Genomic DNA, 27575 nt, shown 5'->3' on the forward strand with positions numbered 1-27575 from the left:
TTTCACAGATGTGTCCAGTCAAAATCCCAACAACCTTTAAGGCTTTATAGTGTTAGACAGCAGTGCTGCACCTGGTAAAGAGCCACGCAGAATAGAAACATCATCATGTAGACGATCTTGTACATGACCATCTTTCCTTCAAAGCTGACTAAGAAGAACATTCCTCCGCAGATATAGATCCAGTATTTCACCAGCAGAGCCTTCACTAGTTTCCCCATCACATGTATCAGGTCGTTCTCGTCCTCTTCCTCTTCCTCTTTGTCTTCCTCTGAAACCCACATGGAAAGTTATTTCTTTATGGATATTAAATAACTAAGAGATTTTCTGCTGTGACTGTTACAGGATTTAAAGGGGTGGTTGATTATGATTTCACTTTTCTAACTTTAGCTAGTGTGTAATGTTGCTGTTTGAGCATCAACAACATCTGCAAAGTTACGACGCTCAAAGTTCAAAGCAAAGGGAGATATTTGCTTTTAAAGAAATTGCTTTTTAAGGACTACAACAAACGGCTGGTAGAGACTACACCACATTCCTCCCGGGTTAGTGACATCACCAACCCTAAAATTTACATAAACCCCACCCCCGGAACACAATTTATAGATTGTCATGACAGAATATGCTAATTCTGGGGTGGTGGTGGCGCAATGGATAAGACACATGCCTTTGGTGTGAGAGACCCGGGTTCGAATCCACTGTGAGACACCAATGTGTCCCTGAGCAAGACACTTAACCCCTAGTTGCTCCAGAGGCGTGCGACCTCTGACTATATAGCAATTGTAAGTCGCTTTGGATAAAAAGCGTCAGCTAAATGAATAAATGTAAATGTAATCAATGACTAGAAGATAACTACACATAAGCTACATAAATTCACCAAATAACCATTCAGAAATGTTGTCTACATGTTGTCACTTCTTCTTGAGTCTTTCCATCATTGTCTGAATCCGGTTTGAACATAAAAGGCTAAAAGTTTTAGAAATTTTCAGTGCATGTCTGTGTGAGTGTAAGCTCTTGAAGCTCCGCCCCCTGTGCCGGGAGCAGCAGCTCATTTGCATTTAAAGGGACAGACACAAAAACGGTGTGTTTTTGCTCACCCTCAAAAAGTGACAACTTTAACATGCTATATAAAAATATCTGTGGGGTATTTTGAGCTAAAACTTCACATACACACTCTGAGGACATCAGAGACTTATTTTACATCTTGTGAAAATGTACGTTTAATCTGTACGTTATACATGGGAAACAACTTGTTAGAGATTCTAATTAACCACCTTTTTTCTGCTCGTCTACTTTGACGTCACACAGCGCTGCTTCTTCTTCCATCCTCGCCTTTCGCTCCATCAGCGTTTGTCTGAGCAGAAGCCAGAAGCTCAGCTGACACAGAATCTACAAACACACACAACGGCAAAAACACATTAGTAAAATACTCAACACAGTTTTGGTAATGGGCAGAAATTTATAAATGAATCACAGTGGAGTGACGTTTTACATTCAAAGTGTGTTTATAACTTATGGCAGTTATATACAATTATAGTTATGAGGATGTATTATAGTTATATAATGTACAGCTATTACTGCAAATAAATTGTTTGTAACTACATTGTTTGATACATAATTTTATGGGAGTTTGTTTCCGCCACGGAATAAAATAATTTAAAAGATAATTGCGAACTTTTATCTCACAATTCTGCCTTTATGATTCGCAATTCTGACTTTTTTCTCGAAATTGCGACTTTATATCACGTAATTCTAAGAAAAAAAGTCAGAAATGTGAAACAAAAAGTCGCAATAACCTTTTTTTTTTATTATTCTGTGGCAGAAAAAAGCTCCCATATATTTTACATATTACATTTTTTATACAAAATAAATATAATAAAATATACACTACTATGTTCATAAGTTTGAGGAGAATTTTTTTTAATTTTTTTTTTAATTTAATAATCAAATGAACAAATAAATGCAGCCAAAATACTTTTTTTCCGAAAACATCTTAATTATTCCAAACCTTTGACCTGTAATGCATATATTTATTTGTATTTATATTTTATTGTAGCATATATAATTTATATTATAGTTACCACATTATATTTTGATTAAATAATACATATATTTTTCTGACATATTGTATAAAAGCTGCTAAAAAATAAAACATGCAATATTTTTTTCAATACTTTATGCAGAAACTGTTCTTATTGTTAATGCCTGATTAAAGTGAAAATAATATACAATCTTTCGCAAAATCTGGCTACTCTTTGTCTAATTGTTACCTTGGAGCTCAGTTCAGTGAAGGGCACCTCCATCTTCAGAAAGAATCCAAGCACTGGAGCCAAGCGCTCAAAACTCCAGATATACTGAAGGACTAGGAGAAGGTTCCCATAAGCCACCATGAATGGCGAGGTCAGCATGGCGTACTTCCTCCTGTCTCGCACCATCCAGAGAGTACAGGACCAGAGCAGGAACACAAACGTCGGCCAGCTCACGTACGTTATGCTCCACGCCTGAGAAACACAAAAACATTCATAAGATTCCATGTTCCAAATGAACCATTTCCCACTCAAATTCTAATTTAGAACTCCAAAGGAACAGTTCAAAAAAAAGAACTATTCCTTTAACCTTTGACCTTCTCACCATCATAGCAATGAGAGCACAGATGTAGCTCTGCTTCATGACGAACTTGAACACTTTGACGAGAGTGCCCGGGGGTCCGCCCTGCTCTTCCTCTTCCTCATCTGTCTTCTCCTCTTCCTCCTCCAGCTGTAAGTCCACGATCTCATTTGTGTTCTCATCCGTCTTCTCTGTGTGGAGCATTAACATAATGCAGTCTTTACATTTGATCACTTGAGAAAAATTCGGTGGATTTGCTCAGTATTAGTTAACTAGAAACTAGTCTCAGCCACAGACAGCAGGAGGATTGGAATCGGATAACCTCGTGCAACGAGCGCTTCTAGTTTAGTTCGGTTTACCACTTTATTAATCGCACAAGGGCTTATTAATATTACAATAGGGCTTAAAACACAGATAAACAGACTTAACTCAGACATATACAAACACATTAAAACACATAAACCATATAAATAAATAAAAACATATACGAGTAAAGGATAATACGTATTACAACATGCTTCAAAATAAATTCAGTTATTAATAAATACCAAAATAACATCCTTTAAAAATGAGGACGAACTAGTCACTGGATTTGGAAGTTACTGTAATTAAAGTTAATTAGAGTTTTGTTTGCGGTTAAAAGCCTTAGCATCAAATATACTAGATTCTGAAGAGAAGAATTGCATTTTTTCTTTTATTATTTTATTATTTAATTTATATTACTTATCCATGCACATAATTTTTTACATAATACATAATGTATGTCTCGTAATCTCGAATCAAATTATCTTCCCCTCCCTCTTGCAGCATCTGTTCTCTTCTCTGATGATGTGGGCGGGGCATCCTGTCACTCACATGAGATCCACCAATAGCAAACCACAACCATCCAATCAATTCCTCATGGACAAAATCAAGCCCCGCCCCCAAGGGTGGGCGGTATATGATCAAAATCTTACATCACGATACGAGTCGATTTATTTCACGATAACAATATATCTATCACAATATAATTATTTTTGCTTTAAATAAGGTTTTTATGATATAAAAACATTTGATAACATTGAAATTTCCTAATTCTCGTCAACATTTTCAATATCACAAAAAACTATTAGCTTAAAGCTGCAGTCCGTAGTTTTTCCTCTTTGTCGCCATCTCTGTTCGAAATCTGCAATTGCAGTTATTCACGGAATTATCAACTTTACGTGGGTTGTGCATCGGCATGAAACAGCGCGGATGAATCCAGTGTATTGAGGAGAATGTGCGGCTGTCAGTCACCGCGCCGGTGTGGATACTGGCATTCTGAATCACAGAATATACTTTTTGGAAGTATGACCAATATTAGAATTTTAACCGGAAAATGACGTCTGAACAAGTAACATCCACTTTTGTTCTGACCAACTAAGGGGGAAAAAGCATTGCAGTAAATCGCGCTGATTAAATCTAACGATCGCTTATCATATCATGTCAAATCATAGAAGAGCAGTTATTTTGTACAAACAAATAACAATCATAGTGCTATGAAATAAACGGTGTATGAACGAAATCCCTGTTATGCATAAACGTGTTATAATATAACATAATATAAACATCTTACGACACTTTACCGATCTGATTCAGATCCGATACTTGACAACGGAGGAGGCGGGTTTGATTTTCTTGGAGTAGAGGTGAATTGCTCCCTCTCATAGCTAGCACAAAATAATTCATATTTACCATAATAGCAAAATGAGAAAGGCACAAAAGAAACTCTGTAACTGTGTAAATTAAGCGAACAAGTGCGCTACTGTTACGTAATTAAACTATTGAAATGTCTTACCTGTCTAGCAAAAAAAAGCTGTCTCTGCGTCCATTTTGAACCCCTTTAAAACGCGGAGTTCACGCCATCTTTCAAAAGCCCTGGCGATGTTTATCCTTGTTTTTCGCATGGGCCCGGTTGCAGTCTCTTTTCTTCTCTAGCCACTCCAAAGTCCGAAGTCTTTTGGGTTTTACAACTGGTGACACGCAATATCGCCTACTAGCCGGGACTCCTTCTTTATATGGACAGATGTGACGTAATGACGCAAAGACATGCTCGAATTTCCCGTGGAATTTCCCGATTTGAATCGAGCTACGGCAAGCAGAGAGTTTTGAACACTGGCTGGTTATGTACTTGCTCAAAAAATGATTTTGGATAATTTTTAACCCAAAAAAGCTACGGACTGCAGCTTTAAAAAAAAAAAAAAAAAACTCAAGCTCACTGAAGACAAGTAAACAGTGATAAAGAAAGGAATATAGGAAGCACATAGGAAAACTAACAACAATAGAACAGACACAAATGAAATAGACCTACCTGAAAAACTTCAAGCACTAGAAATAAGAAATACATAAATTGTATAAAGTAATCAAATGTATATAAAAAACACTGCATAGTCCTCACTATGTAAATTAAACTGACATTTACTCTTATTAAAGTTACAAAAGTGATTCAGTCAAGAGCAGTGAGAGATTTGTTGTTTGATTGACATTAATGACAGGTTTATTAGGCTGCTGTCACTTTAAAACCCAATCAACGGGTCTAATATACTTGTGCATTGTTTTTTCTGTTTACTGTGAAATGTTTACGTTCACTATTGACAGGGTTTATGAGGATACTTGTACAGACGGGCGTTTTGATGACTTATGTGTATTTATAGTACCAAGGTCTGTCTGAATCCTTGACTCTGATTGGCTGGATGGTGTGCAATAAAACCGTTTAATGCACAGATCGTTCCAGTCAGTTTAATCACCGGTCTATATTAATGCGCTGAAGTGCATTGAAGCACACACACACACACACACACACACACACACACACACACACACACACACGCACACACACACACAAACATTCAGCAGCACAGAAACTTGTTATATAACTTGTTAATCGCTACGTCCGTTTCATGCTGACTTTAAGACAAAAATAATCTGAATTGAAAGGCAATTACTACTATAATGCATAAGTTTAGACACCCATGCTAAAGTTGACTAAAAAGAGGAATAAAAAAATCATCTTTTGGAAATTGAACTTAATGCCTTAATTAAAAAAATTTGGAAAATTCCAACCTTTAAGGACACCAATTTTCTTTGTGAATGAATAATGTATCGTAAATAAATAAATGTTCTTCCTTAAAATACAGGGTGCATAAGTCTGGACACCCCTATGTTAAATTCCCATAGAGGCAGGCAGATTTTTATTTTAAAGGCCAGTTACTTCATGAATCCAGGATACTATGCATCCTGATAAAGTTCCCTTGGCCTTTGGAATTAAAATAGCCCCACATCATCACATAGCCTTCACCATACCTAGAGATTGGCATGGTTTTATTTCAGTTAGCCTAATAGCTGGTTTGATTTGCATTGAGAGATGATCTTATGGAAAGTACTCCATGCCAATCTCTAGGTATGGTGAAGGCTATATGATGATGTGGGGCTATTTTAATTCCAAAGGCCAAGGGAACTTTATCAGGATGCATAGTATCCTGGATTCATGAAGTAACTGGCCTTTAAAATAAAAATCTGCCTGCCTCTATGGGAATTTAACATAGGGGTGTCCAGACTTATGCACCCTGTATTTTAAGGAAGAACATTTATTTATTTACGATACATTATTCATTCACAAAGAAAATTGGTGTCCTTAAAGGTTGGATTTTTCCAATTTTTTTTAATTAAGGCATTAAGTTCAATTTCCAAAAGATGATTTTTTATTCCTCTTTTTAGTCAACTTTAGCATGGGTGTCTAAACTTATGCATAGCACTGTAAATGCTGAAAAAGTATTGTTCATTCTTAGTTCATGTTGAACCTTGTGAACTAATGAACCTTATTGTAACAAAAAGTGTTACCAAAATCTTTTTACAGTTTTAGTTACTGTACTGTAATATATACTATACAATACTATAATACCCTGGATAGAACATCTAGATGGATGTTGCGTTGTTTTATTAGGTATTTCAGTTGAAAGATATTTATGGATGTGTATTTACGGTCTCTCACCTTCAGATTCTCCAGGCTGATCCTCTTTGTACTGAGGAGTGGAGTAAATGTCCAGACTGACCGGTCCGTTCTCAATCGGCACGGCCGACACATAGTCAAACGACGTCCCGTTGGAGTTCACCACGACCACCTTCAGAATAACAGGAAATATTTACACAAGGGACAGGAGACATGAAAAACTGTGCTAATAAAATATACAGCATGCAAAAAGAAGTGAACATTCTCTCTTTTACATTCTTTACATATTCATAAAATCAAGGATGCACAATATGTCTGTTTCCATATCTTGTTGTAATGCACAAATGCAGTGCTTTAATACACTGTTATGTAAAATTCTTTGTTTGTCCAAATGGGTGAATTTCACAAAACCTGACAAGAAAATTGCCATAAAAAAGAAAAAAATAAGCTAATATTTTCAACAAAGAAAATTAAGATTTTAATTGTGTATTGTGACTATTTTATTGTACCATTTTCTTTCAGTTTTATGTGAAACTCCTACTTCCATCTATCTATCTATCTATCTATCTATCTATCTATCTATCTATCTATCTATCTATCTATCTATCTATCTATCTATCTATATATCTATCTATCTATCTATCTATCTATCTATCGTATTACAATAATTAATTAAAATGCTATTAATAAAACTAATAACATAAAATGAAAAAAACCTAATACAATTCATGGCCAATATATTAATAATAATAATTATTATTATTAATAATATATTGATTATCAATTATAATTTGATTACATATTAGTGCTGTCAAATATTTAAACAAAATTAATTGCAAAATGAATGCGTTAGAAACACTAATCAATAATAAAAATGAATAACAAATAAATAAACAAATAAATAAATAAATAAAGAGATTCATGGGAATAATGGGAAATATATTAAGAATTATTATTATTGTATATGTTTATTAATAAATAATATGAATCCCCATGCAGAGAGCTGGAGTTTCTCAGTAAATCCCACTGAATCACGCCACATCAAGAGCGGTGTACACACACAAACACAAGCTGCTAAAAGCCTAAATCAATCACACTATATTTGTCTACAGTTAAAACTTGCAGACACAGAGTTACAGAAGCCTTGTCAAAACCACGATGAGTGCAAACCTCTGAGGTGCTGTACCCGTCCAGAGTGGAAATGAGCTAAAGAGAGGGGGAAGAGAAAGACAAGGTGAATGTATTGATGAGCACAGGAGGGTCGATAACATTATGCTCTTCTCTAACATCAGCAGCACTATTCACAGATAGAGACGCGAGCTCAAAAACCTGTAACGGGACAGAGGGTGTGTGCTGGAGTTTAGGACAACACAAACACACTTCATGATGTTCTTAAAGGGATACTTCACCGATTAGCGTTAAGCTTTGTATCGGTAGAAACCCGGTAGTATTTTCGAGTGACCGTGCTTCCCTCCCTCATGTCCCCCTGAGACGAGAGATTTCTGTATTGTGTGTTTGGGAAAAAAACCTCAGATGACGCAAAAATCGTCATTTATCGTCATCAGAGGCTCTTTAGTCCAGAGGCGAGAGACTACAGCCAATAGGAGGAGCTCGTCCCGCATGTGTTCAATCCGCCCATAGGGGGATCTCACGATAAAACGCCGTCTCTTCAGTTTCCAGTCACTAGTAGCCTAGCTGTATCATTTCTCCCGACACTGTCCTCTGTAACCGGTAGGCGTGGCTTGGGAGTGTCCTCGTAGGGCAGCGAAGCAAGTGCATTCTGGGAGTTGTAGTCTTTCATCCACATGAGCCAAAAATACATTTTCTGGCTTTTCTCAGTTTAGAAGGCACCAACTTCTAAAATAATTTCACATTTCTACTACATAAATGAGCCAATTTAAATACACATTCATAAATCGATATTTCACAGGCGGAAGGTGAAATATCCCTTTCTAGACTAACTGCTGTTAAATATGAACTCGGAAAGGAATACTAAGTTTTTACTATTGTTGTCACACGACCTCATTATGTGCATGTGTAATTCAAACTTCTATTGTTGACTGTATAAGAGCTCAAAGTTAGCATCTTTGTTTCCTCACATTTCTTTCCTCCGTTTTCTGATGCGCTTTCCACCAGAGCTGCCGCTTCCGGCCCAACATGTGAATAATGCTGTTTCCAGCCGTCTCGTTTCCCTCCTTTATCTCCTCTTCCTCGCTCTCCTGCTGGAGAAACATCAATAAACACAAACATATTCACTGAGTAGCATGAATGAAATTAAGACCTGTGTCGTGGAGAAGCTTGCGAATGACAACAATGAAGATGAAAAACATGTTTAATGGAGTCCTGAGACGAAAACAACAACATTGCACTACTCATTTTATCGGATGAAGTCGCTTATGATTCATCATCGATCACATCGATAGCTTTATGCTGTGAAATCACACTGTAATCAAACCTAGAAGCACAGAATCAATAAGCTCGTAGATGTGGGGCTTTAAAGGACCCGTGTATTGAGCGCTCTATAAACCCCGTGAACTGTGTGTCACAGATGATCAAACCCATCAGAGTGTCATATACATCTTCATATATCAAACAGCAGAAAATATAACACACACAGCTGGCTAATACTTATCTAAAAACATTCTGAGAGGTATTTCTTGATTTGTTTGCTTTATCTAACTGAAATGTTTAAGCCAATAAATCATTTTTTTTATAGATTTGTCACGGTTTTCTCAAAAATACTCTTTTAAATCTATTTTCTTAATGTATTAAAGTGCATTTAAAAGCATGAAATCAAGACAAACGTGACATAAATGACTAAAACACGGCATGATCTGAACCCTCTGCAAAAATGGAGTGTGTAAAAAAGGAAAAGTTGTTTTCAAATAAGATTGTTTTTCTCCATTGGATTTTTTTAGGCATAATATTATTTGCTAATATTTATTTAGAAACATTCTGTGTTATTTATTAAGAAATAATATGGGTATTTCTTGATGTTTTGCTTTATCTAAAGGAAAATTGGTCAGTAAATACTTTTTTTTTTTTATCTTTTGTAAAATCCATTTCTTTATGCATTAAATTAGATTTAAAAAGCATGAATACGAACATGACTTCAATAATCAGAACACAACATATGAACAGTAAAGTTGCTCTGCGATAAAAACAATTTGTGCAAAATATTAAAACTTGTTTTCAAAGTAATTTATTATTATTCAAAGTAATTTAAGCATACATCTAATAAGTTAGTGAGGTTTATGTTTAAAACAAATAAGAAAAAGCTTTCTTATAATATGTATTTAGACATATTCTGATGTATTTATTAAGAAATATTACAGGTATTTCTTTTTTTTTTTTTTTTTTTTGCTTTATCTAATTGACAGGTTTAATTGGGAATATTATTTTAATTGGTCAGTAAATCATTTTATAGATTTGATTTGTCCCTGTTTCCTCAATGTAACTTTACATATTAGTCTTTTGTAAAAACCCTAAATTATTAAAAATCCATTTCATAATGTATTAAAATGCAAAAAAAAAATAAAAATTTATTGCTCTGCAATAATGGCGTTTCATGTAAAATCTTAAAATTTGCTTCCAAAACTTTTATATATATATATATATATATATATATATATATATATATATTAATTTTTTTTTATAAATCTATTTTGGTGAAGACTATTTATGTTATTTATTATAATTTTAAATAAATAAGTTTCACTTTAAATAAATAAGTAATTAACATTATTTATGTTCAAAAACAAGAAAAAGCTTTTTGCCAAAGAAATAAATTGAAAGATATTTTTAACTGGAAAATAAGAGAAAAATCTTCTTCTTTTTTTGGCAGTAAATACATTGAAATTATTACTATATTACCAAAATAATTATTTAAAATATTTCACTACATCTTAAAATATCAGTACCAGTATTATAATTTTTTTTCACTTTATAAGACAAATAGATCATTCTGATTTTAAAGTGGCGTTAGGCTCACCATGATCATGGGATCCTGCAGCCACAGACGGATCAAGGTGGCCAGTGTGTAGTACAGGACCAAGAGAATGATGGGATTGACAAAATGGTGCCATTTCAGACCATTGTTGACAGCGAGCTTCCAGGTAGAGGAGCAGTCGGTCTGAATGATGGAGGAGATACCAAACACACTGTGGAGAAACATTCAACTGTTAATGTCTTCATTACGGGGTGTTTCTATCCTCGTCTTACTCTTGCTGTGTCTGGGAGAGAAGTGATCACATGACCACGGTGATGTCGATAGAAAAGGCTGTCAACACCGTCATTCAACAGTCACGCAGATCTTTCATCAACTACAATTAGCCCACAGTCTTTTCCAACCAGATACAACACACACACACTTCTGCTTCCACAGAAAATGAGAAACAATAGCGGTATCTCTTACTATTTATGGATCCCAGGGAAGAAGGTAAAACAGGCGGATAACTAAGAGTGTTTGAGTTTAATGAGTTTATCGGACCACAATGCACTTCTCACTTCAGTTTGAGTCGTCTTAATTAACCTTTGCGATCACGACCGCAATGCAAACCTTAAAAGCTGCTTTTAAACATTGAATTGATTTGAAATCACTCAGAGAAACACATCAGCAACACACTTTCTTCACACATTTAAACAAGGCTGCTGGACTATACATAGAGCTAATGGCTGCACGCAGTCGATGAACTGATACTGAGCGTCAAGGACATGAGCGATGGAGCAGAGTGAGTCCGTCAGCACCTGCAGATCATAAACGCTTCATAACCAGGCGCTTTACACCGGTCAGATCGGAGAACACGGATGGAAATATCCGGTGAAGGACAGCTAGTGCTAAAATAAACAGTAGAGGTGTGTTTGTTGCAGCAGTTTAAGGCATCACAGGCATGCAGAAACGGCTCTATAGCATCATCCATCATGCTGAAGGCAACGCAGTGCAGTGAAGAATTACACCATTATTAGGCTTGTCTTCAATTGCAGCCTTTTACACTGATAAAGCAAATATTTAGAATTTTTACATAATTTTTTTTGGATTGTGAGATTTTTTTCGGATATTTTTCATAATTTTATATTCAATGATATATTATTTAAAAATATAAAGTAAATTTTTTCTACCGCCTTTATTTTTATTACAGTACAAACAATAACTTTAATATTTAACAATGAGAATATTTGGATATTATTAAGAATTATGACAAAAAATGTTGTAATGATATATTATTCAAATTATAAAGTATTCTTAAAAAACAGAAATGATTATTTTTATAACAAAAAAATCTGTGTTTTTTTTTTAATTAATGGGAATATTAATTTATTTGTTTATTCATTCTAATTTTATTTTATTAATTTTTTTTATTTAATTTCAGTTCAGTTGGTTTTACATACAGTACCAGACATTTCTTAACAGAAATAATGTAAATGTGTATTAAATATTAAATAAATTGATAGCAAAATTATCTCAATTGTTTTTACACTACTTTTTAAAAGTTTGGGGTCAGTAAGTAAAATAAATTAATACTTTTATTCAGCAAGGATGTATCAAATTGACAGTAAAGATATTATGATTAGAAAAAAAAAATATCCAAAAATGGCAGGAATAAGCAAGCGATATTCATTTTTAATAAAAAATGTAACATAGCCTGCTTAAAAAATCATTAAATGCCCAAAAAGTGTCCAGTCTAATAAAAAATATACTATATTACCCAATATTTGTACAGTATGTGAATATGTCATGCTTATTAGACTAGGCCAGGGCATTGTAAGTTTAGCAACGTCTACGCTACAATAATTAATGCAAAAATATGGAATTACCTTAATGCATAATTTAACATTATAAAAATGTCTTGTTAATCGCATCATAAAAATGCTGGATCTATTTCAGGAGGGTTATTACATAAATAATTGTAAAAGAACAAACGAGTGATTCCTTTGGCACACACACACACACACACACACACACACACACACACACACACACACACACACACACACACACACACACACACAACATTCGGCTGATATGCATTTATTTGACTCTACAGTTCGTCTCCAGGTCTTTTGTGGACTGGCCTTTGTCAGAACATGCGAGAACAGATGGGATTCGGGATCTTTTATCTGTGCGCCGCCTGAACCCTGCGTGTCTATCAAAGCCCAGGCATTATGGGTATTTTAACACTCATTCATTATTTACAGTATGCTGCAGGTACAGATTAATATGCATATGATAACATTAAACATATGACAGATTATATAGCATTACTGGCACTGTCGTACAAGCTAGCATTCAGAGTCCACTCATTTATAAATAATTAAAGAGGACCTTTTGTGCTTTTTTTAACATGTTCATCTTTCTTTAGTGTGTAATGTTACTGTTTTAAAAAGCATTTGCATTAAAAAGCTCTGCAGAGTTACAGAGTCCCTCCAGCAGGAGTTATTCTCTATATCAGTGTCAGTGTTTCTGAACTCCCTGAAACGCCTCCATTGTAGTCTTGAGTTTTCTTTTGGGAACAAACACGTCTCAATATTCCTCATTTAAATAATTAATATGCAGAATAAAGGGGCGGGGCCTGGTTGAGTAAGTTAGCAGTGTGTTGAATCTCACAGTTATATTAAGGGGCGGGGCATTGCCCAAACACACTTGAAGTGCTTGACCAATCACAACACACTGCTCCAGCTGACCAATCAGAGCACAGTGTGCTTTTCAGAAGGAGGGGCTTCATAGAGACAGGAACTAAACAGAGCGTTACTGACAGACTGGGAAGAGAGGAGCTGCAACAATGGAGAATATGGGGAAAATTCTTGAATATTCAAGCATTAAAAACTATTCTAGTAGAGCCCAAAAACAAAATCTAGACTTGGCATAATATGGCCTCTGTGGAGCAAGTTTTTTGTTGTTTGACAAATGTTATTAAAAAGGAGGGACTCTACGACCAGCGGCCTTTTCTCCAAAGCCAAATCTGGATGAACAAACAATTGACATTGCAAAAATAGAACAAAAAACATGATATATACTGTCTGACACACTAGATATAATATTAATACTAAACATTACGCAGTACGTGGCATATGCTGACCTGGTGTAGCTGTCGTTGGGCCTGATGGCCTCCTGGAGGAACTGGAACTGGTTGGAATAAAGCACGATGAGATGACCAGCACTGAAGATGGCCATGAGAACACACAGACAGCTGAAGAGGAGCTTGTCGAAGGTCTTGCAGAGCGACCACCACGTGCACAGACCCAGGAACACGAAGAAGTAGACGGCTGACGTCAGAGAGGGGAGCATGATACCTGGAGACCAGAACAGAGGCCGTTTTAAGCCCTATTCGGACGGGATTAACTTTACTAGGATAGATGGAGTGATGTAATTTCACCACAGGACATCTGTAATATTAATGGCCAATTCGCACGGGATAAGAGATCTCAGTAAAACTAGCAGAAGTGGGAGAGTAACTCGATTTGTGGATCGCCGTCACTCCTGTCATCATGTGTGTGTTACGCTGCTTCCTGATATCACGTGCACAAACACATATAACCTATATTTATATATATATAAAACAGTTATGTCCGGTCAAATGATGTATTAATTAACTTTAGATTGGACTGTGTTGGTAATAGGCACTTAGCTAACGCTAAAAGATGTTTCGTGCCTCTAACAAGTGCTTCAATCTTTGATCTGAATGGTGTGTGGAAAACACTTGAGTTTTGCCACAGACTCGTTCCAGCGTCTCGAACGCAACAATGCTTTTTCAAGCGTCTCCATACTTGAAAAAACCCGTGCAAAACTACTTTTAAACAGGAAATGATGAAATATTTACGTACATGTTTACAGCGGGTCTATTCGCACGGGATTAGTATCACCTGAGGTCATTTTTCCGGACCTTTTTACTGAAGGTTAAAGTCGCCGTAATCTTTACTGACATTGTCCGTGATGATCACTGAGATGCACATTCAGACGGGACTAAAATCACAGAGAAGCTCTGGTAATTATTACTTTACCCCTCCTCTCCATGGTAAACTAGTCCCATCCGAATAGGGCTATAGACTGACTGTTTGGCTTATGGGAGATTAAAGAATTTAAAATAAAGAATCCTGAACAAAATGTATCACGGTTTCCACAAGCGGCACAACTGTTTTCAACATTGATAATAATAATCAGAAATGATTATTAAGCAGCAAATCAGCATATTAGAACGATTTCTGAAGGATCATGTGACACTGAAGACTGGAATAATGATGAAATATTCAGGTTTGAACTTTTGAAAGGTAGTTCGCGTTAAAATATCACCTGTTAATCCCAGTAAGATGGTGACCACCACTTGTCCAGCTGTTGTGATGAGGTTACCGATGATCTCTTTGAGTTTGTTTGCCACTCCTGCTACTCTGCGCAGAATCTTCATCTTTGTGCTCTCCTGCACCTCTTCCTCCTCCTCTTCCTCCTCTTCCTCGTCCACACCTTCTCCGTCACGCTCCTCTTCCTCTGCCTCATCTTCTGCATCAAAGTCCTCATCAAACAGCATTTCGTCATCTTCATCTTCATCATCATCGTCGTCATAATTTTCCACCTTTTCTAGATTTTCAATCTCCTCCTGTGTCTAATCAGGGAAAACAAGAATCATGCACATTTACTGTATGAATGAAAAACACATATGACCTACAGCATTTGTCAAAATCTGCATTATACAAGCCAAGCAAGCAGTGTGGACTTAATTTCTGAGTGAATATTGTTTGCACCACCAGCGGCCTTTTCTCCAAAGCCAAATCTGGATGAACAAACAATTGACTGTGCAAAAATAGAACAAAAAACATAATTTTTTTAATGTTTATCATTACATGATATATACTGTCTGACATACTAGATATAATATTAGTACTAAACGGTCTGCAGTAAGTGGCATAGTAATCCATTTCGAGAACATTTCTCTGTTTAAGTGCTGTTGAATCTGGTTTAGATTAACTGTGATCTCACACACAGATTCACAAATAACAATAAGGCCCATCTAGCTTTAATGGCTCCATATGTATGGCCTTCAGCACAGGAAACTACTTCCTGCTCACGGTAGCACATACTGATAAACACCGGTAAACGTTTAGCTACAGCATGAAGCAATTCTTTAAACCTCGAGTTATGTCTCCTAGTATTACAGCTCATCAGCCTTTAAACAAAATGCAATCTGGATGGATGGATGGATAAATGGATAGGTGGATTGGAGGGAGGAAGGGAGGGAGGGAGGGAGGGAGGGCGGGATAGGTGGATAGGTGGAGGGAGGGAGGGAGGGAGGGATAGGTGGATGGATGGAGGGAGGGAGGAATGGATGGATGGATGGAGGGATGGATGGATGGATGGATGGATAGATGGAGTGATGGATGGCAGGAGGGATGAATGGATGGAGGGATGGATGGATGGATGGAGGGATGGATGATTGGATGGATGGAGGGAGGGAGGGAGGGAGGGATGAATGGATGGATGGATGGATGGATGGATGGAGGGAGGGCGGGCAGGCGGGATGGATGGAGGGAGGGAGGGAGGGCGGGATGGATGGATGGATGGATAGGTGTATAAATGGATAGGTGGATGGATGGATGGATGGATGGATGGATGGATGGATGGATGGATGGATGGATGGATGGATGGATGGATGGGTAGGTGTATAAATGGATAGGTGGATGGATGGATGGATGGATGGATGGATGGATGGATGGATGGATGGATGGATGGATGGGTAGGTGTATAAATGGATCGGTGGATGGATAGGTGGATGGATGGATGGATGGATGAAGGGCGGGATGGATGGATGGATGGATGGAGGGAGGGATGGAGGGAGGGATGGAGGGAGGGATGGATGGATGGATGGATGGATGGATGGATGGATGGATGGATGGGTAGGTGTAAAAATGGATAGGTGGATGGATGGATGGATGGGTAGGTGTATAAATGGATAGGTGGATGGATAGGTGGATGGATGGATGGATGGATGGATGGATGGATGGATGGATGGATGGATGGATGGATGGATGGATGGATAGATGAAGGGCGGGATGGATGGATGGAGGGAGGGCGGGATGGATGGATGGATGGATGGATGAATGGATGGATGAAGGAAGGGATGGAGAGAGGGGGTAAGCAGAAGGATGTTGAATGCCTCAGAGCCACTGTAAAAAGTTTGGGAACCACTGATCTAGAATACACTTATGATCTGCTTTACAAGTCTAGTCTAACAACCTGCCTTTCCTCGTCCTATCACATAAACCTGTTCTCATAAAACAGTTTTGTAAGATTTTCTCTGGGAAAACAAAAATTTGGAAAGCTGTTACTGGGGTGGGATTAAAAAAATGTGATTATGGGATTTCACACAGTAAAGTTCTTTAACAAGATTCTGCTGCTGGCTGGCACTGCATGCACACTTTAATTCATCCAATCATAATCATGTAAGGGATAATGTAGTCACTGTTGCAGAATAAACATATTCTTTTTTTTTTTTAGATAATGAATGGCGAACTGTACATTATCCTGCTGATTGATTGTTTTTCAGTCTAAATTATTGTATTATGTGAGAAGAATGAAAGCATGGACCCTACACATGCTCCAAACACTACCCGTTACTTTACTTTAATTTCCTATTATCTCTGTAAAGCTGCTTTGGAACAATCTACATTGTTAAAAGCGCTATATAAATGAAGATGACTTGACTTGACTTAAACACTATTCCCACTTTTATATAATCTTTATATAATCTTTTCAAAAATTTTCTTAATTTTTATTAAAAATATACACGTCTCCAAACAAACATGCGATGGGGAAAAGGGAAAAGAATGAGTTCAGATAAAGGCGGATTTGAACTCGGGTCTGTCACGTGATTTGCGTCAAAAGCTAACGCCACATGTCGTACACTCCAGCGGGGGTTCATCTTCGAAACACAAATTAATCTTTCTGATGAAATCTGAGAGATTTCTGTCGCTCCATTGACAGCTACGAAACTACCACTTTAACGCTTCAAAATGTTCATAAAGAGATCGTAAAACTAATCCATATGAATCGAGCGAGCAACATTTTCTGAAGTGGTAGTTGTGTAGCTGTCAATGGAGGAACAGAAAGCGGTCAGATTCATTTGTGTTCAGAAGATTAACGAAAGTCTTACGGGGTTTGGAACGACAATTTTCATTTTTGGGAGAACTAACCCTTTAAGTAACATTAATAATACAGTATTATTAAGTTAAAGTAGCTCAGCAGATATAGTTGAGTTTGATAAATTGATAAAACAGACGAATTATTATTAATAATATAATATATAAATATAAAATATATAAAATATAATATAATTGAGTTCACGTAGTGTAACGGCGCAGCGTTTCTGGGTTGTACGTCAGAACATAGGCTCACTATTGGCCGACGCTGGTCATGTGTGTGATTCTGGCCAATAGTGAGCCTACGTTCTGACGTTGCGCTGTTACACTATGTGAACTCACTCAGAGAAACACACAGAAGAAAATGAAGAGTTGAATAAAGTCGTTATTTTTGCGCACAAAAAGTGTTTCTCGTCGCTTGATAAACTTAAAGGGATAGTTCACTTTGAAATTCATTTTTGGTATGTTTTAGCTTACCTCAAGGGCATCCAAGATGTAGGTGTCTTTTTTTCCGCAGTAGTTTCAATTTTGATATTTTTAGGTCAAACCGTTCTTGTCTGTCAGTCATATAATGCAGGTCTATGGTCACGGTCTCAAAACACAAACACAGAGTCCAAATTAAAACAATTCCCCGTCGTCCAAATTAAACAATTCCCCATCGTAAGTATACATTGATGGCCTGAGACACGAAACGAGCGGTTTGTGTGAGAAAACGAACAGTATTTATATCGTTTTTACCTCTTATACGCAGACATGTCCGAGTGATCTGATCTGACGTGTACGCAGACTGGTGCATAGATATATACACACTAGATGTCACCTTAAAGACATTCGTTCCAATGAACTGCCGTAGACAAAGCGACATCTAGTGTATATATATCTATGCACCAGTCTGCGTACACGTCACACACCAGGATGCGCGAGCGCCCTCAGATCACTTGGACGTGGCTGCGTATAAGAGCTAAAAACTATATAAATACTGTTCGTTTTCTCACACAAACCGCTCGTTTCGTGTCTCAGGCCATCAATGTGTACTTACAATGGGGAATTGTTTAATTTGGACGACGGGGAATTGTTTTAATTTGGACTCTGTGCTTGTGTTTTGAGACAGTGACCATAGACCTGCATTATCTGACTGACAGACAAGAACGGTTTGACCTAAAAATATCAAAATTGAAACTACCGCGGAAAAAAAGACACCTACATCTTGGATGCCCTTGAGGTAAGCTAAAACATACCAAAAATGAATTTCAAAGTGAACTATCCCTTTAAGGCGTGTAGACTTAAACACTGCAGTCACTTGGACTATTTTAACGATGTCTTTACTAACTTTTCTGGGATGGTAGATATCGATCACATAGAAGCCTATGGAGGAGTGAGACAGCTCTCAGATTTAATCAAAAATAAATTTGTGTTCTGAAGATGAACGAAAGTCTGACGGGGTTGGAACAACATGAGGGAGAGTAATTACTGACAGAGTTTACATTTTTGGGTGAACTATCCCTTTAACGCTGGCCTATCCATCAGTACTGGAAAGGAAAGTTCATGATCATTGTGTTTGAAACACGTCAGACTGCAGACCAGTAAACCCATCAGCAGAGGTGTCTGGAGAGCACATGTTCTCTCTGTGTGTGTGTGTACGCATGTAGAAGCAGGAGTGTGTGTGAGTACTCTGACGCACCTTCTCCTCGTGCTCAAAGTCGTGGTTGTCCTGGGCCATGTCCTCGCTGGGACGCTTGTGAACCAGCTTTCGGCACAGCAGCCACACGGACAGGCTCGCCATGAACATCCCGATATCTGGGAGGAAAACTCGGATACCATTGCCTGCATCTGCACCAATAACACTACAAACACACACACACACACACACACACACACACACACACACACAGAGAGAGAACAGATTAACAAACAGTACAGTCACAGAGCCTTCGGTTACACTTTATTTGGTAACACTTTATTTTACAGTGTCCTTGTTACATATGTTATATGTCCTTACCATAGTAATAACAGTAAATTATGCATAATTACATGCAACTAACCCTCAACCAAATCCTAATCCTATCCCTAACCCTATAGTAAGTACATGTAGTTAATTATTATTACTCAGTACTTAAATATATAATTACACTGTAACAATGACACAATGTAACAATGACACAATGTAACAATGTAAACATATAAAAATAACAATGTAACAATGTAAAAATAAAGTGTAACCCTTTATTTTAAGGTGTCATTGTTACAGTGTAATTATATCTTTAAATACTGATTAACTACATGTACTTGCTATAGGGTTAGGGTAGGATTAGGATTTGGTTGAGTTGCATGTAATTATGCATAATTTACTCTTATTACTATGGTAAGTACATGTAACATATGTAACACGGACACTGTAAAGCCTTTGTTTAATGTATATTGATTATTGTTCAACATACATCTTTCTTTAACGAATGTTCCAGTATTCACATGAATCTGTTACAGGTAATCGTGACTATAACAAACAAACCACCGTCGCCAGAATTCCTATTAAACCGCACACCATGTGTGAGAGGCGGAAAACATTTGTGAGAATGCCGTTTTCCAAACATTTTCCAGTTTGAGCTTCTTACACATCTGTTGTGCGCTCGAATACGCCGTTTTATATGCTTCCCCACCCAGTTCAGTAAACTCTGCCTCGCACCATATTAAAAGAGTATAAATATTTCCCATAAAACACATACTGGGTTCTTCTGAAACTTACACAACAGTGAAATCAAGTCTTTCTCAGAGTGCCTAGTGTGTGTCAGGTTGATTTAGGCTGAACAGGTTTGAATGAAGGTGTTTTTGATGGTCGGTTTCACCGTCATTCAGACAATGAATAATTATTCATGCCATTATTAAGTCCTAAAGGGAAACATATGGTGCATACAATAACCTCAGATGTATGGAATGATTGATGTTGCTAATACAATATACAGTATAGCCTTCCAGTTAGAAAGAACACTAAGTGTTGCTCCAGGTGCACTAAAGCATTTATTATTATGCATGCATCTGGAAATACTACAGAGATGCATGACTTAAATGACATTAGACACAACTAGATACAGTCCAGGAGGAAAATTAGGTTTGAGTAAAAAGCTGATTTACAGTTTTTGCACCAACCTTACCTTACTATCAATTAAAAAACAAAAGTCATTGGGATTCAAACATTCAATTTACAAAAAAAAAAAGAAAAAAAAAAGAAAAGCCTATAGATTTAATAACTGTGCAGCTGTAGTTAAACATGAAATTACGGGTAATAATGACCCGATAACATTAAAATTGTCAGACATTTTGTACACACCTTCCACAATACCTCAGGGTGTCAAAACTTTGCAGATATATTCATAACTCTGAATGAGAAACTGTCAAAAAAAATAAAAAATAAAAAATACAGTACTGTGCAAAAGTCTTAGGCATGTTAATTATTAATCAGTTATTTCTATCTTTTGCTGTAGTGTGTCAGTAGGAAATATAAGTTTACATTTCCAAACATTATTTTTGCCATTAATTGCACAAAGAGCCGGTATGATCTGATCTCACCATCATCGAGTCCGTCTGTGATTACATGAAGAAACAGAAGAAACTGAGACAGACTAAATCCAGAAGAACTGCGGGAACGTCTCCGAGACGCTTGAAGAAACCTTCCTGCAAAGCTACAGGACTGTGAAGAGTACGGGCACTTGTGTTAAAATGCTGTAAAGTGAGAATGCTTTAAAAAAAAAAGTAACAAATTGACTATTTATGATTTAACTTCTATTAACTAATTCTAATCAATATATGGTGTAACGACCCTTTGCGTTTAAAACGGCTTTTGTCCAGGTACACTTGTGCATAGTGTTTCAGGGAGCTTTGCAGGAAGGTTTCTTCAAGCGTCTCGGAGACGTTCCCGCAGTTCTTCTGGATTTACTCTGTCTCAGTTTCTTCTGTTTCTTCATGTAATCACAGACGGACTCGATGATGGTGAGATCAGATCATACCGGCTGTTGTCAGACTCCTTGTGCATACACACATCTCACTGGATTATTACAATTACTGGCAAAAAGAATGTTTGGAAATGTAAACTGATATTTCCTACTGACACACTACAGCAAAAGATAGAAATAACTGACTTAAAACCAGGGTCAAACTGACCCACAACATAATGCAAGGATTAAGAAATCTCTGCCTCTTTCGCCTTGTAACAATGAATTTCATACTCCTAACATCCACTTCACAACCATTCCTGCATCAACTCCACTGCGCTCGTGTGATTGACTCCAGCGGGCCGTTATGTCACAGATAAATGCCTTCGCTCAACTAACAGGAGTATAAACAGTTTACAGCTGAACTTCCGGCCACTTATGAAGAATCGAGCCATCCCACCAGCGCTGCTGGAAAAAGGTGCAGGCCGAGATTCCCGCACTCAGAAAACCACACTTAATACAATCACAGTCAGGCCAGCGCACACACACACACATCAGGCCAGCGCACACACACATCAGGTCAGAGCACACTGGGTCAGACTCAGAGCACACACACATCAGGTCAGAGCACACTGGGTCAGTGCACACACACATAAGGTCAGAGCACACTGGGTCAGACTCAGAGCACACACACATCAGGCCAGCGGACACACACACACACACATCAGACCAGCGCACACACACATCAGGTCAGAGCACACTGGGTCAGACTCAGAGCACACACACATCAGACCAGCGCACACACACATCAGGTCAGAGCACACTGGGTCAGACTCAGAGCACACACACATCAGGCCAGCGCACACACACACACATCAGACCAGCGCACACACACATCAGGTCAGAGCACACTGGGTCAGACTCAGAGCACACACACATCAGGTCAGAGCACACACACATCACATCAGGTCAGCGCACACACACATCAGGTCAGCGCACACACACATCAGGTCAGCGCACACACACATCAGGTCAGCGCACACACACATCAGGTCAGAGCACACACACATCACATCAGGTCAGAACACACACACATCAGGTCAGAGCACACTGGGTCAGACTCAGACCACACACACATCAGGTCAGAGCACACACACATCACATCAGGTCAGCGCACACACACATCAGGTCAGCGCACACACACATCAGGTCAGAGCACACACATATCACATCAGGCCAGCGCACACACACATCAGGCCAGCGCACACACACATGAGGTCAGAGCACACACACATCAGGCCAGCGCACACACACATGAGGTCAGAGCACACACACATCAGGCCAGCGCACACACACATGAGGTCAGAGCACACACACATCAGGCCAGAGCACACACACACACACATCAGGTCAGAGCACACACACACATCAGGTCAGAGCACACACACACATCAGAGCACACACACATCAGGTCAGCACACACACACATCAGGTCAGAGCACACACACACATCAGGTCAGAGCACACACACACATCAGAGCACACACACATCAGGTCAGCACACACACACATCAGGTCAGCGCACACACACATCAGGTCAGAGCACACACATACACACACACACACACACACACACACACACACACAGTAGTGTTTGAAGAATGGTGCTGTCATCAGTGGGTCAGGTGTAATTGTGTTTCGCGCTCCTCATGGAAACGGCTGTGGACGGCAGACTTGTGTCCGCAGTGTAAGTGGAGAGTAATGTTATCCGTCTCTGTTTACTGAAAAACACTTAAAACTCATCGCTCGTGTGTGTGCAAGCTTATTACACGCTTTTAAGGGATAACAAGTGATATCCTCACAGTATCAGACCAGAAAACCAGATGCTTTAGGCTGAACTTCTCAAAATCTTAATCTATAAATGGGTCATTTTTTATTATAATTTTTATTATTTTGACTTGCACTACCGGTAAAAAGTTTGAAAAGAATATGCATTTCAAAGACTTTTATGTTCAGCAAGGCTGCATTTATTTATTTTGATCAAAATACAGCAATATTGTGAAAGCGATTTTTTATTTTAATATTTTATTTTATCAATGTTGGAAACAGTTGTGCAGATTTTTTTTTATATATATATATATATATATATATATATATATATATATATATATATATATATATATATATATATATAACCTGTAATACTTTATTCAGGATTCATTGATGAAAATAAAAAGTTAAAAAGAACAGCATTTATTCAAAATAGAAATCTTTTCTAACAATTTAAATCTTTACTATCACTTTTTATCAATTTAACGCATCCAATTTCTTTAAAAAAAAAAAACAAAGAAAAAAAAATTTCTGAACCCAAAATTTTGAAAGGTAGTGTAGAATATTTTTTACAAAAGATTTCAATTTTGAATACATGCTGTTCTTTTTATCTTTTTGTTTATCAATGAATCTTAAAAACAGTATCACAGGTTATAAACATAAAAAGCGCAGCACAACTGTTTACAACATTAATAATAAATCATCATATTAGAATGATTTCTGAAGGATCATGTGACACTGAAGACTGGAGTAATGATGCTGAAAATTCAGCTTTGATCACAGGAATACATTACATTTTACTATATATTCAAATAGAAAACCATTATTTTAAATCTTAATAATATTTCACAATATTACAGTTTTTTCTGTATTTTTGATCAAATAAATGCAGGCTTGAGCAGAAAAGACTTCTTTCAAAACACTAAAAATAATAATGTTTCCAAACTGGTACTGTATATCTAAATACAAAACCATTATTTTAAATAATAATAATAATATTTCACAATATTACTGTTTTTACTGTATTTTGATCAAATAAATGCAGCCTTGGTGAGCAATTTTTTTAATAAAAATGTGTTTTTTTTTCTTATAAAAAATCCAAACAACCACAAACTTTTAAACAGCAGTGTAGCTTTACTTAAAATGAAAGTATCATAATTTACCATCAATTCCCTCAGTGTGAGAAATGAATCAGAAGGAAGTATGAACCAGACACTTGTTAAAAGTTAAGATACTGTATAGCACTACATTTTGATTAATATGATAAGCAACATAAAGAATTCATGTGACAATGTAGCAGAAGACGTGCATCATTGCATTGTTTTTACATATCATTTTAAAGGGGTCATATAATGGTACGTGCACTTTTACAAGTTGATTGATACAACCATCATAAAATGATAAAAATCCATCCAGTGTTTTTTTGTTTTATCTTCTTATATGTTTCCTCCCATCTCAAATCAAGCCGTTCGATTTTGTGACGTCACACGGTCGGACGCCCCTCCCACGATTGTTGATTGACAGCAGCGTTTCAACACAGCCCCGCCCTCGCTCATGAGCGAGCTGTCAATCATTGTCCGCGCGGACCGGCGCGTCATTGTTGATACGCTGGAGCACTGTCTATGAGCAGAATGGTGTCTAAGCGATTGTGGTGTTCTGTTCTTGTTAGTAATAACGAACACATCATGTTGATGTTCCTAAATCCGAACCGCTGAAGACGCAGTGGCTGAGTTTTGTTTTCGAAGGGAATATTCCCCACAATCAACGTCAATGCTTTCATGTTTGCGCGAATCATTTCACACACCAGACTGCTCGAGGGTCAGTATAAAGCTGGTTTTGCTAAGAAGCTGCTCCTGAAAAAAGGATCTGTACCAACTATTGGTGTTCCTGCTGCACCTCCAGAAGAAGAAGTGAGTGTAACGTTTTATTAACCTTTATATTAATATTTATATTAATCTTTGCAAATCACTAGCACGCTTCACGATGAATGCGGCTGTTTACACTCAGGGTACATTACGGCATGTTTTCTATGTACGACGTTCTCAATATAATTCATAATCCCACGTTTATAATGAACAACGCGTTATGGTTATTGTGTTACGGTGTCCGCACAGAACAGAGGGGCGGGGTCAGCAAAGCTCATTATCATTTAAAGACACATGCACTTAAACGGCGTGCTGAAAACAGAGCTGTTTTTGACCAGGGAAAATGAGTGTTTTCTTACAATACTAATGAGAATTTTTAATTAAAGTATATTACAAACTTTTAATTTAGACCCTAAAGAATCATATTAGCTTGTACAAAAATGGCATTATATGACCCCTTTAAAAAATAAACTGTACTCAGTACACTGTATATGCTGCTCCTTTCCTAATATAGCCAATGAGTGTACCATCAACAATCCCTTCTCTTTCCCCCTCAAAGCGTTCAATAAAAACTGAATCGATAATCTGGGATGTTTGTGTAGTGCTTGTGTAGGTTTAGTGTCTGCTATAAAAAAAAGTTGTTGTAAAAGACAAGCCAAGAAATTCCACTTCACGCAGTAAAAACATTTTCAATTAAAAACCTTTCAGCAATTTGATAAACAGGCATGAAATGAAACATTCATAAAACGTTTCTCAGGCAATTTATAGGCTGGCAATTAAAACAAGCGCTTGGACTCACCTCTCGAAACCAATCTGTCGTATTGACTTCTCCCACGCCGAACCTGGTGAATAGAAAAGATAAAGCTTTACTATAGCGTGAGTGTTTGAGTGATTCAGTGATAACCGTCATCGCCGAGGGCTTTCATTAAACAATGACAAGAGAAAAGGTGAACTTCCTTATCAAACTACAGGGTCACTGAAGTTCATTAATGAATCTAGTGATGATTAATGTGACGAGACCTTTAAAAAGAGCAAGACAAACCTTTTAAAAGCTCTTCGAACTTCAATTACTCTTTGCTCTTTAATTTATTAATTTATTTAGCTGATTTCTAAGTGAAGTAAAAATAAATACAAAAATATATACATAAATAAATAAATACATAAAAACATTAACTGATACCAGTATAGCCATAATAATGTATGCATTTATTTATATATATCATATATATAATATATCAACCATTTTTTAATTCAACCAAATTAAAAAATAATAAATAAAAAATTATTCTAGAAAAATGTAATAACATAAATATATAAAAATAGACGTATACCAATATAGTCATATTGATTAAAATGAATGCATTTATTCAACAATATATCAACCATTTTTTAATTCAACCAAATTAAAAAATAAATAAAAAATAATTCTAGAAAAATGTATAAAAACATAAATATATAAAAATAGACGTATACCAATATAGTCATATTGATCAAATTAATACATCTATTTAACAATATATCAACCATTTTTAATTCAACCAAATAAAAAAAATGTAAAAATATAATATTTAAAGATATTTATTATACATAGTTACATGTATATACATATAAATCCAAACCTTAACTGACACCAATATAGTCATATTGATATAATTAATACATTTATTTAACACATAAACCACTTTTGTAATTCAACCAAATTAAAAACAAAATATAATAATAAATAAATAAATAAATAAATAAAAATAATTCTAGAAACATTTATAAAAAACATAAACATAAATACATAAAAATAGACTTTTACCAATATAGTCATATTGATATAATTAACACATTTATTTAACACATATCAACCATTTTTTTAATTCAACCAAATTAAAAGACTTAAAATAAACAATTAAAAGTAAAAAAAAAACATTTAAAATAACTTTAAAATTAAATAAAAAAAATATATATATCAATAGATCACATTAACTGATAGTCATATTGATATAATTAATACATTTATTTAACATTGCTATATTTTAAGTTGTTGTGATTTTGCAAACTTAAGCTGTAGACTTTACTACGGTAAAGGGGGTTTTAGGCACTTCATGTCTTGCCTAACAATACCTCTTAACCATGGTAAAATCACTGTAAAGCATATTGCTTTATGTTTATCTTATTTTAAAAGGGACAGTGCACATCAATTGCCATAAGCACTTGTGTCTGCCATCCGTAAAGTCAGCTCAACTTAGACGTGTCTGTATTATTTACAGTAAT

The 27575-nt window shown here is 36.6% G+C and overlaps 1 protein-coding gene across 3 annotated transcripts in view; it reads right to left on the minus strand.

The window, feature by feature from the left end:
- Positions 1-27575, minus strand: part of piezo2b (piezo-type mechanosensitive ion channel component 2b) — a 112640-nt gene that overhangs the window by 64382 nt on the left and 20683 nt on the right. For 2 of the 3 annotated variants that reach the window (XM_082172875.1, XM_082172873.1), the window contains exons 4-15: positions 26113-26155; positions 19374-19536; positions 14856-15162; positions 13645-13858; positions 10560-10728; positions 8668-8790; positions 7739-7774; positions 6611-6740; positions 2626-2792; positions 2265-2495; positions 1269-1383; positions 72-268 (exon numbers count right to left, since the gene is read on the minus strand). In XM_082172875.1, the coding sequence (XP_082029001.1) occupies positions 72-268; positions 1269-1383; positions 2265-2495; positions 2626-2792; positions 6611-6740; positions 7739-7774; positions 8668-8790; positions 10560-10728; positions 13645-13858; positions 14856-15162; positions 19374-19536; positions 26113-26155 (1895 nt within the window). The remainder of the gene's footprint in view (positions 1-71; positions 269-1268; positions 1384-2264; positions 2496-2625; positions 2793-6610; positions 6741-7738; positions 7775-8667; positions 8791-10559; positions 10729-13644; positions 13859-14855; positions 15163-19373; positions 19537-26112; positions 26156-27575) is intronic. The other variant, XM_082172874.1, reaches the window with a different exon arrangement.

Source organism: Leuciscus leuciscus (assembly GCF_965113295.1).
Source record: "Leuciscus leuciscus genome assembly, chromosome: 6".
NCBI classification, from domain to species: Eukaryota; Metazoa; Chordata; class Actinopteri; order Cypriniformes; family Leuciscidae; genus Leuciscus; species Leuciscus leuciscus.